The following is a 20754-nucleotide window of genomic DNA, read 5'->3' as shown; positions in this document are numbered from 1 at the left end:
GCTGATAAACACCTGCTGGAACGTACGATGTTTATGCAGGATGGCGCTCTACCCCATATTGGTAGACGCGTGAAAGATCTCTTGCGCGCGTCGTTTGTCGATGATCGTGTGCTCAGCCGCCACTTTCGTCATGCTTGGCCTCCCAGGTCCCCAGACCTCAGTCCGCGCGATTATTGGTTTTGGGGTTACCTGAAGTCGCAAGTGTATCGTGATCGACCGACATCTCTAGGAACGCTGAAAGACAACATGCGACGTCAATGCCCCACCATAACTCCGGACATGCTTTACAGTGCTGTTCACAACATTTTTCCTCGACTACAGCTATTGTTCAGGAATGATGGTGGACATATTGAGCATTTCCTGTAAAGAACATCATCTTTGCATTGTCTTACTTTGTTATGCTAATTATTGGTATTCTGATCAGATGAAGCGCCATCTGTCGGACATTTTTAGAACTTTTGTATTTTTTTTTTTTTGTTCTAATAAAACCCCATGTCATTCATGTGTGTCAATTTGTACCTCTCTATCTACATTATTCCGTGATTTATTCAGTTTTCAAATTTATACTGACTTTTTGATCACCCGGTATTTAACGCCAGCCAGCACGGACAGGTAACTGCATGCTTCCTCCCACCATTGTCCTACGCAGAAGAAATCCGTTCTTCACACTTTAACCGACAAAACCCATAGTATTCGCCACGAAGAACATATGAAGTGTGAACTACAAAACCTCAGGTCCGTTCTTGGAACTAATGATTATTGGATTAATACGATAGATAAAACTAGGGCAATAAAGGATGAAGGCAATGGGGAAGTACAGAATGAAGCACAAAACATCGCCTTGCTACCATATGTTTGAGGGCAAAATACTCCACCGAGGAGATATGAAGCAGTGGCGGCAACAGGAAAATGAAAAGTGTTCTCGGGTCAGCTGACAAACTACCTGCTGCTGCAGCTTACGAAACCGGTATTTAATATGGGGCGACCGACCAGCACATCAATACCTGAACATGAAAGATGTACGAGGTGTGTTTAGAAAAAAACCGGACTAGTACTGGTGAAACAATAAAACGAATGCAATAAGGCTGAAAGTCACGTGGCCTGTCACGTGACTCTCGCTCCGCCTACTGCTCGAGTTTCATCTGCCTCCTGCACTCAGTCTGCCCGTGGCGTCTGTTTTAAGTAGTTGACGTTTTGTCTGAGCGTCGAAAAATGTTGAGTGTACAAAAAGACTAGCGTGTTAACATCAAATTTTGTTTCAAACTATGAAAATCTGCAAGTGAAACGTTTGTAATGTTACAACAAGTGTACGGCGATGATTGTTTATCGCGAACACAAGTGTTTGAGTGGTTTAAACGATTTAAAGATGGCCGCGAAGACACCAGTGATGACACTCGCACTGGCAGACCATTGTCAGCAAAAACTGATGCAAACATTGAAAAAATCGGTAAACTTGTTCGACAAGATCGCTGCTGTGCTCTGATTGTTAAACGGCGATCTTGTCGAACAAGTTTACCGATTTTTTCAATGTTTGCATCAGTTTTTGCTGACAATGGTCTGCCAGTGCGAGTGTCATCACTGGTGTCTTCGCGGCCATCTTTAAATCGTTTAAACCACTCAAACACTTGTGTTCGCGATAAACAATCATCGCCGTACACTTGCTGTAACATTACAAACGTTTCACTTGCAGATTTTCCTAGTTTGAAACAAAATTTGATGTTAACACGCTGTTCTTTCTGTACACTCAACATTTTCCGACGCTCAGACAAAACGTCAACTACTTAAAACAGACGCCACGGGCAGACTGAGTGCAGGAGGCAGATGAAACTCGAGCAGTAGGCGGAGCGAGAGTCACGTGACAGGCCACGCGACTTTCAGCCTTATTGCATTCGTTTTATTGTTTCACCAGTACTAGTCCGGTGTTTTTCTAGCCACACCTCGTATCTGACTAAGACAACACACCATTTCAGCGATGGCACAACACCAGGATGAGTGCGACAAACAGACAGGACTTCGAGAAGTTCGCGTGTTGACGAAACAGCGTCTTACCTTCAGTAGGAAGATCAGAAAGGCGGTAGAAACAGCCAAGCGACCCGCCAACGAGAACATAGAGGGCGGTACAGAATCGTGGCGTTTTGGCTGCCAGCAGTAACAGCGCTACGGAACGGCAGTTCAAGAGAAGCAACGCGCAACGCGCCACACACACACACACACACACACACACACACACAGTGTCGCGCGGGAGACAACCGCGGCCGCAGATACACAGGGTACTGGCACGTCTCGCCCGGCATTAGCCAGCAACTAGTAAACGGTGCTACGTTACAACTGCCACCCTTTCGTCCATTCGCCTGTTTCCACTAGTGGCAAGCAATTAAGCAAACACCAGTCGATAATTCCATTTCCACCACTGAGAAGAAGTAATGCACACCAGTAAAGAATGTCTAACACCCTTCCGTCTCATCCTCAATACCCTATCGAAGCTCGATAACAGCGTCTTCTAGCAGTGTATAAGGACCACAGCTTTTCTCATTGAGCATTTAGCAAAAACACCCTGAGGAAGGCTGTTTGCGACTGTGGCCGAAGTGTCGGAGGATTTTACTCATTGACAATGCGGCCACGTACCCACGTTTTCCTGAGCAGACAGGGTGGTCCATTGATCGTGACCGGGCCAAATATCACACGAAGTAAGCGTCAAACGAAAAAACTACAAAGAACGAAACTTGTCTAGCTTGAGGAGGGAAACCAGATGGCGCTATGGTTGGCCCGCTAGATGGCGCTGCCGTAGGTCAAACGGATATCAACTGCGTTTTTCTTAAATAGGAACCCCCATTTTTATTACATATTCGTGTAGTACGTAAAGAAATATGAATGTTTTAGTTGGAGCACATTTTTCGCTAAGTGATAGATGGCACTGTTATAGTCACAAACATATTTTAGACATAGAGTTGGTAACAGGTAGATTTTTTAAATTAAAATACAGAACGTAGATACGTTTGAACATTTTATTTCGGTTGTTCCAATGTGATACATGCACCTTTATGAACTTATCATTTCTGACAACGCATGGTGTTACAGCGTGATAACATGTAAATACCACATTAATGCCATAAATGCTCAAAATGATGTCCGTCAATCTCAATGCATTTGGCAATACGTATAACGACATTCCTCTCAACAGCGAGTAGTTCGCCTTCCGTAATGTTCGCACATGCATTGACAATGCGCTGACGCATGTCGTGAAATATGATATTCAATACGGCTTCAACCGGACGCGAGCAATGTGTCGGACATCCATCATGTTGGAAGTACATCGCCATTCTGTCATGCAGTGAAACATCTTGTAGTAACATCGGTAGAACATTACGTAGGAAATCAGCATACATTGGACCATTGAGATTGCCATCGATAAAAGGGGGTCTAATTATCCTTCCTCCCATAATTCTGAACCATACATTAACCCGCCAAGGTCGCAGATGTTCCACTTGTCGCAGCCATCGTTGATTTTCCGTTGCCCAATAGTGCATATTATGCCGGTTTACGTTACCGCTGTTGGTGAATGACGCTTCGTCGCTAAATAGAATGCGTGCAAAAATCTGTCATCGTCTAACATTCTGCGTCGTGTCTCTTTGTTGTATGTCGTGTCTCCCTACCACTTTCGCGCAACGACGCTCTGAGCGTGTTTTTAGGGAATTGACTAGTCTGAACCTGGGACCTGTTGCTGGTAAGGAGACGCCAGACCACATATGACATGTAGAGTTCAGAAGAGTTCAGTGAGACTAGCGATGATTTAACCAAATACTTAATGATTTCAGCGTCAGCTCCACTGCACTCCCTGTAAAAGAATCTTAATACTTACTAAATTTAGTGGAAGGGGTTCAAGGCTTTCCTACTTTTAGTTAGCTGGTAAAATAACGTCGAAAAAGCAGTTAAGTTTACCATTGGAAATTTTATTCTACTCACAAAACATTGTTTATAAATTGCACTATTAATAAAAGGAAATGTTTTAATACAGGATGATAAAAACCAACTGCGTTCAACAAAAATGTGAACGAATATTCCCTGAGTGGGTTTCCAAGTTCTACAATGGATCAAAGGATGACCTATGACATATCACATCTATAATCTAGCTTTAAATTAAGTTTCACAAAAGAGAAAACTATCAAAATGGTCTACAGTGACCCTCAATTATCTTTAATTACTTATCTAACTTGTCGTAAATTACAGTGACTGATGTGGCATCTCAATAACTATATAACAGAAAAATCATCGCGTTTCAGATTTTAACTTACGTAGTAAATGTGAATACCATGAGCTTCAATTGACGATCGACACTAGTATTACATAAAAAGTGGATGTAACAGATGAGACTTCTGCAGTTCTGAGTGAAGCCTTATGCGCTCAAAAATGCGGCATCGCGTGCGTTCATTACCTTGTCGGTGTTCGTCAGGGGGCGGCGGCTGGCGCAGCTCCATGCATGTCACCGTCTCGGAAGCAACTCTCTCCTAACTTCTCCTTACTACAATTTACCGAAGTTGGTTAAAAAAAACTATCTGGCTGTGTTTTCATCTGACCAATCAGGGTCTCAATGTTAACCTTAAGCTCCGCCAACAAAAATTCTGTCTATCCAATGAGAAACGTTATACTTTTCATGGTGGGGCAAAGTTTTTAACGTTTGCAACGTAACAGAGACGCGAAAAAGTCTCACGCTAAAACTTGCAGCTGGTGTGGCCCTTTTAGTGTTATCGTAAGATCTATACTGTTCTTCTGGAGGGCTCTAGCTTTTAACATGGGCTGGGGGTGGTCCTGGTGGTTAGCTGGAAACGTGGGTGTCCATCCCTTATCGTAGGACCTTCTACCTTAACACATTCTGCTCTCGGCTTCTGTTCTCGTTTCTCCCCTCGGAACTGCGCCTGTCTCACGGTGGCAAGGTATGACATGCATGTAGGCATTCTTGTGTTAGTCTGTGGTATTCCATTTGCTCGCTCGTTACTCGTATTACTTTGGTTAATTTAATGTCACGATTTATTCGGAGCTATGTGACATACTACTGGATTTGCTTATCATGTCAGGGTTTTCATGAAAGGTGTTGGATTTGCGTGACACCTTACAATCGTGTCGTAATTTCTCTTGTGCCTAGTGGCAGAACTGGCAAAGTCGTCGCCATGCAATTCCTGGTGTATAGAAATATGGTACAGGTGCAACCGATGTTGATGTAGCATTCTCAACACTGACGTTTTTGAGAGTCCCGGTTCTCGGGTAGTTTGTCTGCTACTGATGTGCGGATTAGTCACGACACCAGCTAAAAAACGTAGTTGGGCATCATCATTTGTTGCAGGTCGTGGCTGACGTTTCACATGTGGCTGAACACTTCCGGTTTCTTTAAATAACGTAACTACCCGGCGAACGGTCCAGACACTCGGATGATGTCGTCCAGGATACCGAGTAGCACACATAGCACACGGCCGTTGGGCATTTTGATCACAATAGCCATACATCAACACGATATCGACCTTTTCCGCAATTGGTAAACGGTCAATTTTAACTCGGGTAATGTATCACGAAGCAAATACCGTCCGCACTGGCGGAATGGTACGTGATACCACGTACTTATACGTTTGTGACTATTACAGCGCCATCTAACACAAAGCGAAAAAAGTGGTCGAACTAAAACATTCATATTTCTTTACGTACTACACGAATATGTAGTAACAAATGGGGGTTCCCATTTGTTGTGTACATAGTTCTGCATAGTCAACGCGCACACAACTTTCCCACTAGAGCGCGCCCCCATAAGCACAACAGCGCAAGTGCAGCACTCGTCCGTCTCCGCACTACGAGATGGCGCTGCCTAAGAGACGGACCAAATTCCGCTTCCGCTGATCCACGTATTAATATCTAAGGCAGCCAATGAAATTGCTGCTAACGTAGAACCTTTTCTCCTCGCGGATCACACGTGCGAGGTATTATAACGAGTGTACAGACCTCCGATTAGTCAGTCTGCATTAGTCTGTACCAGTCTGCATTTGTCTGCACCAGTCTGTACCAGTCTGCATTAGTCTTTACCAGTCCATAGTCAAATTTCAATCTGCGCCTAATGAGATTACCATATTCCTGTACATAGCCATGAAGATAAATGAATAGACACTTGGTCAAGTATCAGAGATATGTGAGAATGAGATTAACGTACCAAGACCAAAGGAACTTCAAATTGTCAATTGTAAGCATTCAGAATCAAGTTACTTAATGTCTATGCTTTTTATTATTTTAATAAGTGTGTGTGAAAATTAATCAAGTTCTGTTTAAAATAGGTCACCGTCAATCTGCTACTCTAAGCGTGCAAGTGGCATTTCTATCGTCTGACCCAACGGCAGAAGATAAACACGCCACGATAAGACCACGAGACATATTACTGACACTCGCCTACTTCGTTAGAGCGACAAGTCAAATAATCTGATGGTATGTGTACCGAAGGTCTTGCAGTACGCACACCACACCATTAAAAAAAAAATCGCACTTGATATCCGTTTGACCTATGGCAGCGCCATCTAGCGGGCCAACCATAGCGCCATCTGGTTTTCCCATTCGAGCTAGACGAGTTTCGTTCTTTGTAGTTTTTTCGTTTGATGCTTATTTCGTGACTATTTGGCCCGGTCACTATGAATGGACCACGCTGTATAATTACTTAACTGAAGTCTCCGTACGAAAAGAACTAAATGAACTCACCGATACCACTTGTCGATGACAAACGAAGAGACCGATACCCATCGAGGTGAACTCGTGTGCAGGGGCCTGCTGTGCGTGGGCTTCCTGCTGTCGGCGCTGTGGGCGGGCATCCACGTGTGCTCGCCGGACGTGTTCGCGTGGAACGCGGGCCTGGTGCTGCTGAACGCGGCGCACTCCGCGCTGCTGGGCGCGCGCTTCCTGCCGCCGCCGCTGTCGCCCGAGCTGGCCGACGTGTACACGCGGCTGTTCCGGCCGCTGCGCGTCTCGCGGAAGCACTTCAAGGAGCTGGCGCGCTGCGCCCGCCTGCTGCGCTGCGCCGCCGGAGACACGTACGCCGCCGAGGGCGCCACGCCGGCCGACGAGCGCCTCTCCGTGCTGCTCAAGGGCAGGTCAGTCCGCAGAGCAGTCGCGGGGGCCAGTCCAGCTGCTGAGCTCTCCGTCCGAGGTACGTCACTTCTGCAGTTGTGCGCCAGCTGAAGAAGTGTTGCACGACGTGTGTGAAGCTCTCCAGCCAGGGCACGTCAGTACGGCTGCGAAACTCCCCAGTTGTGACAGCCATATCTGGTTCCTAAGCGCCATGTGTGGACGTCTTCAGCCAGGATAGGTTACTGCAACTGGAGTACCCTCCACCCAGCGTAAGTCAGTTTTCTGATGAAATGGAAACTACATGGTCCCAGAGGCCTTTCTAGTCTCGAAAATTAGTACCGAGGCTAGGACCTGAATTTGGGTCTCCAGCGCACTAACCCTAACGCACACAGTGGTTACGGTTACTGCAAACCACACCACAAGCTGGGAAACGGGGCCAAATTTCTAGTAGTTTACTGTCGAGTTGAGATTTTCACAAATGTTTTATTCCTATCTTACAGAAAATAGCAGTACGGCAATAAACAGCCTTTTAAACACGCCGCTAACGGCAATCAAGTAATTTATAGCAATTGTTGTTGTTGTTGTTATTGTTGTTGTCTTCACTCCTGAGACTGGTTTGATGCAGCTCTCCATGCTACTCTATCCTGTGCAAGCTTCTTCATCTCCCAGTACTTACTGCAACCTACATCCTTCTGAATCTGCTTAGTGTATTCATCTCTTGGTCTCCCTCTACGATTTTTACCCTCCACGCTGCCCTCTAGTACTAAATTTGTGATCTCTTGATGCCTCAGAACATGTCCTACCAATCGGTCCCTTCTTCTTGTCAAGTAGAGCCGCAAACTCCTCTTCTCCCCAATTCTATTCAATACCTCCTCATTAGTTATGTGATCTACCCATCTCATCTTCAGCATTCTTCTGTAGCACCACATTTCAAAAACTTCTATTCTCTTCTTATCCAAACTATCTATCGTCCATGCTTCACTTCCATACATGGCTACACTCCATACAAATACTTTCAGAAACGACTTCCTGACACTTAAATCTATACTCGATGTTAACAAATTTCTCTTCTTTAGAAACGCTTTCCTTGCCATTGCCAGTCTACATTTTATATCCTCTCTACTTCCACCATCATCAGTTATTTTGCTCCCCAAATAGCAAAACCCATTTACTACTTTAAGCATCCCATTTCCTAATCCATTTCCCTCAGCATCACCCGACTTAATTCGACTACATTCCATTATCCTCGTTTTGCTTTTGTTCATGTTCATCTTATATCCTCCTTTCAAGAAAGTGTCCATTCCGTTCAACTGCTCTTCCAAGTCCTTTGCTGTCTCTGACAGAATTACAATGTCATCGCCGAACCTCAAAGTTTCTTTTTCTTCTCCATGGACTTTAATACCTATTTCGAATTTTTCTTTTGTTTCCTTTACTGCTTGCTCAATATACAGATTGAATAACATCGGGGAGGGGCTACAACCCTGTCACACTCCCTTCCCAACCACTGCTTCCCTTTCATGCCCCTCGACTCTTATAACTGCCATCTGCTTTCTGTACAAATTGTAAACAGCCTTCCGCTCCCTGTTTTTACCCCTGCCACCTTCAGGATTTGAAAGAGAGTATTCCAGTCAACATTCTCAAAAGCTTTCTCTAAGTCTACAAATGCTAGAAACGTAGGTTTTCCTTTCCTTAATCTATTTTCTAAGATAAGTCGTAGGGTCAGTATTGCCTCACGTGTTCCAACATTTCTGCGGAATCCAAACTGATCTTCGCCGAGGTCGGCTTCTACCAGTTTTTCTATTCGTCTGTAAAGAATTCGCGTTAGTATTTTGCAGCTATGACTTATTAAACTGATAGTTCGGTAATTTTCACACCTGTCGACACCTGCTTCCTTTGGGATTGGAATTATTATATTCTTCTTGAAGTCTGAGGGAATTTCGCCTGTCTCATACATCTCATGGTAGAGTTTTGTCAGGACTGGCTCTCCCAAGGCCGTCAGTAGTTCCAATGGAATGTTGTCTACTCTCGGGGCCTTGTTTTGACTCAGGTCTTTCAGTGCTCTGTCAAACTCTTCACGCAGTATCTCCCATTTCATCTTCATCTACCTCCTCTTCCATTTCCATAATATTGTCCTCAAGTACATCGCCCTTGTATAGACCCTCTATATACTCCTTCCACCTTCCTGCTTTCCCTTCTTCGCTTAGAACTGGGTTTCCATCTGAGCTCTTGATATTCATACAAGTGGTTCTCTTTTCTCCAAAGGTGTCTTTAATTTATAGCAATACAACAATTTAAAATTTTTTTTAAAAAAGCATAGAAGCTAGCACTACGGCAGTAAACAACCTTTTAAAACACGCCGCTAACGGCAATCAAGTAATTTATAGCAATACAACAGTTTAATTATTTTTTTTTTAAAACACAGAAGGTAGCAGTACAGCAATAAACTACCTTTTAAAACACGCCGCTAAAACAAATCAAAGTAATTTATAGCAGTACAACAATTTGAAAAAATTTAAAGAACATTAATAAACAGGCTACTAAAGTAAATACAGAACTTTGATAATAAAGTACGGTGAGGTAGTGAAGCTACCAACACCGGCATTAAAAAAATTAAACAGCTCTTAGCAAACACACTATTAATGGCAAGAAAAGGAATTTATAAACTTGGAGGAATTTAAAAAAAAATTAAACAAAAGTGTCCTGGAATATCATTAGAACATAACAGATATGACGGACCCATGTAAGGCGGCCACAAATCACCGACTCAGGGATGTTCAGGCTAGACAGAATACTGACCAATTTAAATAGGCCCGTAAACACAATTGTCACTCTCAGGCTGGTCACTGCACCGACTTTTAGCCAGCGAAAACTTGTTATAAGATGGCTTAACTTGCTGACAGAATTAGAGCTAACCTCGTGCAAGGAAACATTACACCACACTGTCCTGAATGAGCGACCACATAATCAACTAACAAGAAGCGTGAAGTTACTCATAACCCACGACAGAATAGCGAAACAATTAAACTGCCAAAACTACACCTCCCATCAGACAGTAACGAGAGGAGGAGGAAAGATCACTGTCTTCAATTACACCGGTGCCAGGGACAGGAAACCCGGTCGCCGGAGGCCACAAGGCAGAAGAGACGCTTGTTACACAAAATTATTACATAATGATTAAACCTTCCACGAACTTAACTTGCAATTATGCTCGAACAGGCAGTACACGACCTCCGATGGGAAGGATCCACACATCCGACCGCGCACGCGTCGCCAGCGTACCCAACACGCCACGGTCACGCGACAACACGCTCTGTCACCGGAGTTCACGTCTTCTCTGCAACGTAGACGGGTAGTGACCGCTCCTTCATGTTAGGTGTCTCCTTTTAAACTCCAGTGTTGAAACGGAGAATTTAAAGAAGCTTGTTAACGTCCCACCAAGGCGAAATGAACAGCAACTACTCGTGGGGCGATTCTGTATACAACCAACAACCGACCACGCCTGCTTCGCGCTGGAGACCCACGCTCCCTCCCATGTCTACCACACTCTCTGCGCGCAACGCCCCTACTTCAGCGCCACCACACGAGGTTACAACCGGTCAAAGATCACACTTCCTCCATAGCAGTTTCCCGGAAGCAAAAACGCAGATATCGATAGCAGAGGGAGAAGACAACCAAGCAGCCACTTAATGACATACAACATATCAAACAAACATGTCAGGGGAAGAAAAGGAAAACCAATGCAATCTAAACACAAGGTGTAGCACGAGTCGATACACGGCTCAAACCAGTAACGCCGTGTCGCACAGTGGCTTTACAGAACTGCACGGTCTGACCTATTAGTACACTAGTGTAATCTTTGGATGTAGTGGTTGGCACATCTGCCTAGTGAACACAAGACACGGGTTCGAATGCTGGCCTCGGTACAAATTTTAATTCTTCGCTTCAGTCTGCATATACTGTAGGTATCAGAAAACGTAAATCAAAACACCTGTCATGCGCACGACCCACTGAAGTTGGTATAAACACGCCGTGTACACGGCTTTTCCTCGTTTCGCCTCTCCGACGTTCACCATGACTGTCTCAACGCAGGATCGCGCTCTGCTTGTAAAGCTGTATTACAAGAATAATGACTGTGCACACGCCGCTCTGCAGACGTTCCGGACACTGAACGGTTTGGAGAAAGGCGAGGGTCCGATGACAGCTGTCGCTCTGGAGAAAATGATTCGGAAATTCTAAAAGTCGGGTTCTTTTGGCTTGCAACCTGGTAGAGGGAGGAAACGAATTGATTCGACGTCAGTGGAAGCAGTGGCCACAGCAACGCAGGAGCAGACGAGTGGTGTGTAGTGCACGGAGAATTGCCCGAAGATTGGACATACCCGTGAGCACGGTGCGTAAAATCCTACGAAACATCCTTCTTTGCTATCCATTCAAAATTTTCCACGTGAACGAGTTGCTTCCTGTTGACCTGTCAACAAGAGAGACCTTTACTTTAGAATTTCTTGCTCGATTGCAAATGGACGATGATTGGACGTAGACTTTGTGGACAGATGAAGCCCACTTCCATCTAACAGGATATGTCAGTACACAAAATTCTCAAATATGGGCAGCGGAAAATCAACATGAAACGTCCCCTTAGAAAAATTGTTCACGACTGTGCTCATAAACCTCTTACACTATTTGCTTTTCAAACAGCTGAGCAAAACTGAACGTACTCAAACATTCACTAAAGTGACACACAATATTTTAGCGCAACGCAATCTGACTATCAAAGATCCCTGCAAAAGAATGGCCCTGAGTAACTTTAACCTATACCTTTCACAAATCACTTACCTCACAACAATCTTCGTTACTCGAACTACTGCAATACAGCGAGCGCCACTACTCCCAGCTAAATAAAAGATTCAAACTACGGAAGGCACTAACTACTGATAGGGATAGTTAGCAAATGAAAGATTTTAATAGAGAACAAACACTGTATTTACCTTAATATAATATATATAGCAGTTCAATTTCAAAAGCCCGCATCTTGTGGTCGTGCGGTAGCGTTCTCGCTTCCCACGCCCGGGTTCCCGGGTTCGATTCCCGGCGGGGTCAGGGATTTTCTCTGCCTCGTGATGGCTGGGTGTTGTGTGCTGTCCTTAGGTTAGTTAGGTTTAAGTAGTTCTAAGTTCTAGGGGACTGATGACCATAGATGTTAAGTCCCATAGTGCTCAGAGCCAGCCAGCCAATTTCAAAACTTCCGCCATCTCTCTCCCCACATCCACCACTGCTGGCGGCTCACCTCTAACTGCGCAACGCTACGCGCTGTTCACATCCAGCTGCCGCTGCCTAACACTACGGGGGCTATGTAAGTAGGCTGTTTAGATTTTTATATTGGTAACGCCGCCGCCACGTAGCGCTCTATATGAAAATCACTGGCTATGCTGTGTGCAGTATGTGGCTAGTTTGCATTGTTGTCTGCCATTGTAGTGTTGGGCAGCGGCAGCTGGATGTGAACAGCGCGTAGCGTTGCGCAGTTGGCGGTGAGCCACCAGCAGTGGTGGATGTGGGGAGAGAGATGGCGGAGTTTTGTAATTTGTCATGAACTGCTATATATATTATGACTATTAAGGTAAATACATTGTTTGTTCTCTATTAATATCTTTCATTTGCTAACTATCCCTATCAGTAGTTAGTGCCTTCTGTAGTTTGAATCTTTTATTTAGCTGGCAGTAGTGGCGCTCGCTGTATTGCAGTAGTTCGAGTAACGAAGATTGTTGTGAGGTAAGTGATTTGTGAAAGGTATAGTTTAATGTTAGTCAGGGCCATTCTTTTGCAGGGATGTTTGATAGTCAGATTGCGTTGCGCTAAAAATATTGTGTGTCAGTTTAAGCACAATCGTGTATAAATTGTTCTAAGGGGACCTTTCAAACACTCAAATCAGTACCACTTCGTCTTAAAAAGGTCACTCTGTGGTGCGGGTTTATCATACGGCCATATTTTTTCGGAGAAACAGGGGTGCTTCCTGTCTGGTCACCTATACCGCCACTGGTAAGCGCTACGAGTTTTCACTTTGCGCAACCACGTCATTCTAGCTCTCCAACAGCGCGGATGGGATAATTTTAATGCAAGATGGCGCACCTCCGCACACTGCAAATCCAGGTAAGCACCTGCTGAAGCGCCATCTCGGAAATGCTAGAATTATCAGCCCCCATTTCCCTAGAGCCCGGCCGTCCCGATCACCTGATCTTAATCCGTGTCACTTCTGGCTCTGGAGCTATCTTCAGTGTTCCGATAGAAAGCTTAGCTGCATTGAAGGCGCCCATTGTGGAACACATTCTGAACGTGATCCCGGAAACACTTCGATAAGTTGAGGAATATGCTGTTTCTTCATTTGAACTTGTTGCAGAAAACGGTGGACAGCATATTGAACATGTTTTGTGCCAGTCACACAGAAATTAATAATCTGATTTGATTTTAATTGGTGCTTCTTAAGCAGTTTTTGGGCTCCGGATAATTAAAAACCGATTTTTGCCACCCATTGTGATATTACCTTGCAGTGGTGGATGGGCTTACGTAACTAACAGTATCACGCTTGTACACCCATGCACACTGTGTGGTACAGTTTTTTCAGTGTTAAACGTACACCTTAGACATTGTTGTATGATTCGTTTGTCATTTGCAGTCGAACACTATTAAATTTTGATGCTTACAGCGCCATCTATTGCTATGTAACTATTTATTTTTCTTCTACCATACGTTTTCCCTCTTCTGCGATGATGTTGCGTTGCAATTTTACGTCATTCTGCCCAGTGGTGCTACACTCCTGGAAATTGAAATAAGAACACCGTGAATTCATTGTCCCAGGAAGGGGAAACTTTATTGACACATTCCTGGGGTCAGATACATCACATGATCACACTGACAGAACCACAGGCACATAGACACAGGCAACAGAGCATGCACAATGTCGGCACTAGTACAGTGTATATCCACCTTTCGCAGCAATGCAGGCTGCTTTTCTCCCATGGAGACGATCGTAGAGATGCTGGATGTAGTCCTGTGGAACGGCTTGCCATGCCATTTCCACCTGGCGCCTCAGTTGCACCAGCGTTCGTGCTGGACGTGCAGACCGCGTGATACGACGCTTCATCCAGTCCCAAACATGCTCAATGGGGGACAGATCCGGAGATCTTGCTGGCCAGGGTAGTTGACTTACACCTTCTAGAGCACGTTGGGTGGCACGGGATACATGCGGACGTGCATTGTCCTGTTGGAACAGCAAGTTCCCTTGCCGGTCTAGGAATGGTAGAACGATGGGTTCGATGACGGTTTGGATGTACCGTGCACTATTCAGTGTCCCCTCGACGATCACCAGTGGTGTACGGCCAGTGTAGGAGATCGCTCCCCACACCATGATGCCGGGTGTTGGCCCTGTGTGCCTCGGTCGTATGCAGTCCTGATTGTGGCGCTCACCTGCACGGCGCCAAACACGCATACGACCATCACTGGCACCAAGGCAGAAGTGACTCTCATCGCTGAAGACGACACGTCTCCATTCGTCCCTCCATTCACGCCTGTCGCGACACCACTGGAGGCGGGCTGCACGATGTTGGGGCGTGAGCGGAAGACGGCCTAACGGTGTGCGGGACCGTAGCCCAGCTTCATGGAGACGGTTGCGAATGGTCCTCGCCGATACCCCAGGCGCAACAGTGCCCCTAATTTGCTGGGAAGTGGCGGTGCGGTCCCCTACGGCACTGCGTAGGATCCTACGGTCTTGGCGTGCATCCGTGCGTCGCTGCGGTCCGGTCCCAGGTCGACGGGCACGTGCACCTTCCGCCGACCACTGGCGACAACATCGATGTACTGTGGAGACCTCACGCCCCACGTGTTGAGCAATTCGGCGGTACGTCCACCCGGCCTCCCGCATGCCCACTATACGCCCTCGCTCAAAGTCCGTCAACTGCACATACGGTTCACGTCCACGCTGTCGCGGCATGCTACCAGTGTTAAAGACTGCGATGGAGCTCCGTATGCCACGGCAAACTGGCTGACACTGACGGCGGCGGTGCACAAATGCTGCGCAGCTAGCGCCATTCGACGACCAACACCGCGGTTCCTGGTGTGTCCGCTGTGCCGTGCGTGTGATCATTGCTTGTACAGCCCTCTCGCAGTGTCCGGAGCAAGTATGGTGGGTCTGACACACCGGTGTTAATGTGTTCTTTTTTCCATTTCCAGGAGTGTATTTCTACAGCGGTTTGAAAGTTTAATTATAATCACCCTGTACATTGTAGACGTTTGAGACTTGGAAATGTCTCTAGAATCACATAGTTTTACTCGATTAAAAGACCTCTGCCTGGAGAGCCTCTGCAATCCTGTTTGAATTAGGGGAATACCAAGTCGGCTGATGCGTTAATGGGAATTTGGATTGTGGGGGGAGAGTGCTAGGATAGCCCGTGCAGTTATGCAGAGGCAATTTTTGTCTGGCTGCCACGGTGAATAGCATATCTGTCTGCTGAGCACATGACTTTAGTTTGAAGCCGACCTGGTACAAATTTCATTTGTCACTTCAGTCTGTGTATACACAGTTTTGTGATGTTTGCGAAGCTCCCTAGCTACGACAGGTGAGTCCAGTATTTAAAGAGCAGCCATATAACTTTCCAGCCAGAACAGCCAAGCCGAGTCCCCCTGTGCTATGTGCGAAGCTCTCCAGTCAAGGCACTTCCTCTCAGTCACTGTTCGCCTAGCGACTACCTCATCAGTAAAGACACGCTATTCCAGTTGCTGCATTATGGATGCAGCGCTCTCCAGACACCACAGATCGAACCAGTCACTCCTTGAGAACATCTATCACTCCTACCTGGAAAGGGTCAGCTGAGCGAATGTGGGCTCGATGCAAAACTCTCCACTTGGAGCTAGTCAGTCTACGTCAGTCTAGATGCTATGGGCCTGGGGAAAAGCTCTCCAGCCAGAGAAACTCATCTCAGTTGTTGCAGGTAAGACACGAAACTCTCATCTTGCGATAGGACAGTACGATCACTGAGGATCTGGCATGAAGTTCTGCAGCCTATGGAAATCAGACATGTCGCTGTTGACCAGGCACAGGTTACTCCTGTTTCTACGTTCATGGTGCGGAACTGTCAAGTGAGAGAAAACCAGTCAATTGCTTTGTAACATCGGAATATATCCAGCCATGGCAGGCCAGTCCAGTCACCATCAGTCAGTCCATTCAGGCAGGTCAGTCCATTTGCTGTGAGTTAGTTGTGAAGGTCGCCAGCTTGGTCAGGTTGGCTCTGCCACTGTTTTCCGGCCGGCCGGTGTGGCCGAGCGGTTCTAGGCGCTTCAGTCTGGAACCGCGCGGCCGCTATGGTGGGAGATTCGAATCCTGCCTTGGCCATGGCTATGTGTGATGTCCTTAGTTAGGTTTAAGTAGTTCTAAGTTCTAGGGCACTGATGACATCAGATGTTAAGTCCCATAGTGCTCAGAGCCATTTGAACCACTGTTTTCCAAATGCATATCTCCCAGCTGGGGTAAATTTGTAAAGTCGTTGTGGGCTCACTACAACTAGCCTGGACAAGTGAGTCCAGTAACAGCAAGATCATGCAGAAAGCTCACCAGCGAGGGAAGGTTTCTCAAACAGGTTAGAAATGACAGTCCAGTCGCTGCAGTCCAGGCGATAAAATCTCCAACTAGGCTGGTCAATCTATTGACTACCCCCATGCTCATAAATTAAGAATAATGGTGATACATAGTGAAAAAACGCTCTGATGGGTGGTTTGCGGGTTTAAATAACAGGATATGACCATGCGGTGCATATGACCTGCGGTCGTCGCACAGTGACGCAGGCAGCAGTCCACATATGCAGACGTGTGTTGGTGCATGTCAGAGTACAGTGCAGCGAGTAAGTGTGCAGGCATTTTCAGACCTGCTAATGATGACTGTGTGTAGAAAATGGTTCAAAGAACCCATATTGATGACGTTATGAGGGGTAGAATACTGGGGCGACTAGAGGTCGGTCAAACACAGCAGTTCGTAGCACAGGCCCTCCGTGTGCCACAAAGTGTAATCTCAGGATTATGGCAACGATTCCAGCAGACTGGAACATGTCCAGGCGCTACAGTATGGGAAGTTCACAGTGTACAAAACCACAAGAAGACCGATATCTCACCATCAGTTCCCGCAGACGGCCACAGAGTACTGCAGGTGACCTTGCTAGGACGTTACCGCAGGCACTGGAACACTTGTTCCAGACACACAGTCTACAGACGACTGAACAGACACGGTTTATTCGCCTGGAGACCTGCAAGGTGCATTCCACTGACCCCTGGCCACAGAAGAACCCATAAAGCCTGGTGTCAAGAACACAGTACATGGTCACTGGAATAGTGATCCCAGGTTGTGTTCATGGGCAAGTCTAGGTATAGTCTGAACAGTGATTCTCACTGGGTTTTCATATGGCGTGAACCAGGAACCAGATACTACCCCTTAATGTCCTTGAAAGGGACCTGTATGGAGGTTGTGGTTTGATGGTGTGACATGGGATTATGAATGGTGCACGTACACCTCTGCATGTCTTTGACAGAGGAACTGTAACAGGTCAGGTGTATCGGGACGTCATTTTCCACCAGAATGTCTGCCTTTTCAGGGATGCAGTGGGTCCCACCTTCCACCTGATGGATGATAACACACGGCCCCACCGAGTTACCATCGTGGAGGAGTACCTTGAAACAGAAGATACCAGGCGAATGGAGTGGCCTGCCTGCTCTCCAGACCTAAACGCCATTGAGCACGTCTGGGATGCTCTCGGTACACGTATCGCTGCACGTCTTCAAACCTTTGTGACACTTCAGGTTCTCCGACAGGCACTGGTGCAAGAATGGGAGGCTATACCCCAGCAGCTGCTCGACCACATCATCCAGAGTATACCAACTCGTTGTGCGGCCTGTGTACGTGTGCATCATATCCCATATTCATGTCTGGGTACATGTGCAACAAACAGTGGCGTTTTGTAGCTCATGTGTTTTAGGATGGTTTTCTCAACTTTTCACCAGTACTGTGGACTTACAGATCTGTGTCATGTGTATGCTATTAGTGACAGTTTTGTGTAGTGCCACGTTGTGCGCCACCACATTTTGCAATTATCCTTAATTTATGAGCACGAGTGTATAAGCCCATAGCGAAATCTCCAGCAACGGCAGGTCTGTGCAGCCATTTCAGGTCAGGAGCGAAGCTCTCCAGCCCTCGCACATTAGGCTGGTCACTGCAGACCAGATAAAGAACTGTCCAGCCAGGGCAAATCTGTCGGCTATTTTCACTACCTTTCCCTTTTGTATTACAACTTTTAGAACTGACAAAATATGTGATTTTTATATTTCTGTATGTATTTTTGTGTGTTTGTTCGTGTGCATTTGTGTGTGTGTTATGTGTGTGTGTGTGTATGTATGTGTGTGTGTGTGTGTGTGTGTGTGTGTGTGTGTGTGTGTGCAGATGCACATGTGTCTAAGTGAGTGCATGAGTGGTATTTTTTAGGTGTTTTTTTTTTATTTTACATGTAACTGATGCTATATCATTCTACAACTTTTGCAAAAGCTTGTCTAATACAATTTTAGAACAAGCGCTATAGGCCTTGCTGTCATGTGCCCGAACAACAGACCGTCATCATCAACAGTATGGTCGTCGTCAAAGGCTAAACTGTCTTGACACTAGCAGTAGGTGACGTGACTTGTGGGTGCTGTGTTGTGACGACGGCTTACCTCGTGCCGGCAGGATGCGAGTGAGCTGCGACGACGCCCACCTGCACTACATCACGCCCCACCAGTTCATCGACTCTCCAGAGTGGGAGGCCAACCACAGCAGCAGCGACGACCTCTTCCAGGTGAGCGCCAGAGCCTTCATCGCTCCGCTATTCGACCGCTAACTGCCGCAGCGTGTAATCCTGGCAAACGTTCATTTACTGCATTTGCTAAGATTCGTGTAGTTAATATTTTAAGTCTTGACAGTCCGTGAGATGTTGAACTGTATACAGAATAGACCAACAAGAGTGTCTGTTATGGAATTTGTACTAACTTTCTCATTTACAAAAATTCATCAAAATTCAGTATCAGCGTTTCAGGTCCAGTTTAAGAGAGATTATGTCGTAAAAATGATCTTGTTTTATAACCACCTGTACGTGTTGTTATGGTATGCTGTGCATTTTTTGACACCTCGTCCTGCCTTTGATTCCCCTACGAATTGCAACTCAATGCTTTTCTCTCCTACGACGTTTGAAAAGAATTACTTTAGATTTCAGGTAGCCCTACTGGAAGACAACGCAGATGCCCAGATCGATGAGTTTTGAGGTCCGATTAACTTCTGCAAATCGTCAAGCCGATTAGTTCGGTAGAACACGTCGTAGAACTAGTAATGCAGTTACTGAAATGTCAGCCGTGGGTCTGTCTTGTTTAACACATTTCCCTCGTGTTGGCTCTTATCTCCCAGTGAAGTGTGATGTTTGTGACGTACGAAGGGCAGTTCAGTAGGTAATGCAAATTGGTTTTATTCAGCATTCCAATATGCCATATTGTTCCCCACTCCATTGGCTACAAACCCCTAATTTGGAACATAATCTCCGTACAACGTGACGGCTTCACGCCACCTTTCTGGGAGGGCCCGTGTGCCCGCACGGTGCCACTCTGCTGGTCGACGCAGCAGCCAACGCCTCGCTGTCTTCCCATCACAGACGTGCTGCTTCCCGTTGGACCGAAGAAATGGAAGTCGGAAGGCGCGAGATCCTGGCTTTAGGTTCGATAAGGAAGGAGAGTACAGTGAAGTTTTGTGAGCTCCTCTCTGTTGTGCAGACTTGTTTGAGGTCTTACGTTGTCCTTGACAACTAGAAGTTCTTTTGCATCTTAGTGGCGACGGACACGCTAAATCGTTCTAACATTGCAGAAGCCACAGGTGTGTGCATCCGACCACAGGTTTGCGCGACCTTTTCGCGATGATGACAGACGCCTCGCCCAGCGATTTACCCTGCTTTTGTTCACTGCCAGGTCTCCTCAGACATTCTGCAAGCACGTATGATTATTTCGATGCTCCAAACTAACGACAGCTTTCTTACAGACGCCGTTCCGAAGGCTATGTGCAGGCGCCACCACACACCACCCATCGAAACCTCACGAAAGTGGAGGGGTTAAAACGGGGATATTCCACGATGTCTCGCAACGAGCACCCCTCATGTTTGTCTTCAGATCTCCTCCGTCGAAATTCGAAAATTTTCGAGTGTTGACGTAGCAGTCATAGTGGTACTGTGCCTCATAAACACAACGTAGGTTCATTGGTTCGGTGAATGTACAGGGGGGCACTCAGCAGATAGGCCATCAGCGCCCTTATTAAACGAATTTGAGACGAAACTGCCTAAAATATTTAAAATCACATTTCAAAAAGTTAAATACGAAATAGTGATCTGATACTCTGTGCCAGACTGTGCTGTACAGAGATCTGTACTTCCTCCGATCTCAGCGATCGCAAGGAGGGACGCCCCCGGTGGGTCGTTTGCTTCATTGATCGCATCTTGTCGTTCCTCAACCCTAAGCATGCATCCGCCAAAGACTTGTGCTCCTCAGTCTTAATAGAGAGATAATTGCATGAACAGGAGCGACACACTGTGAAATCTTATTTTCCGTACTGGAGTACTTAGCTGCTTC

At 46.3% G+C, this 20754-nt stretch overlaps 1 protein-coding gene across 1 annotated transcript in view; it reads left to right on the top strand.

Annotated features, from left to right (window-relative positions):
• The window catches only part of LOC126101497 (blood vessel epicardial substance-like), a 153653-nt gene that overhangs the window by 19679 nt on the left and 113220 nt on the right, over positions 1-20754 (top strand). Inside the window, exons 3-4 of the mRNA XM_049912143.1 lie at positions 6789-7115; positions 18839-18947. Of these exons, the coding sequence (XP_049768100.1) occupies positions 6789-7115; positions 18839-18947 (436 nt within the window). The remainder of the gene's footprint in view (positions 1-6788; positions 7116-18838; positions 18948-20754) is intronic.

Source organism: Schistocerca cancellata, chromosome 9 (genome assembly GCF_023864275.1).
Source record: "Schistocerca cancellata isolate TAMUIC-IGC-003103 chromosome 9, iqSchCanc2.1, whole genome shotgun sequence".
NCBI lineage: Eukaryota > Metazoa > Arthropoda > Insecta > Orthoptera > Acrididae > Schistocerca > Schistocerca cancellata.
The sequence above is the reverse complement of the archived record's forward strand: the minus strand, read 5'-3'. Positions and strand labels throughout refer to the sequence as shown.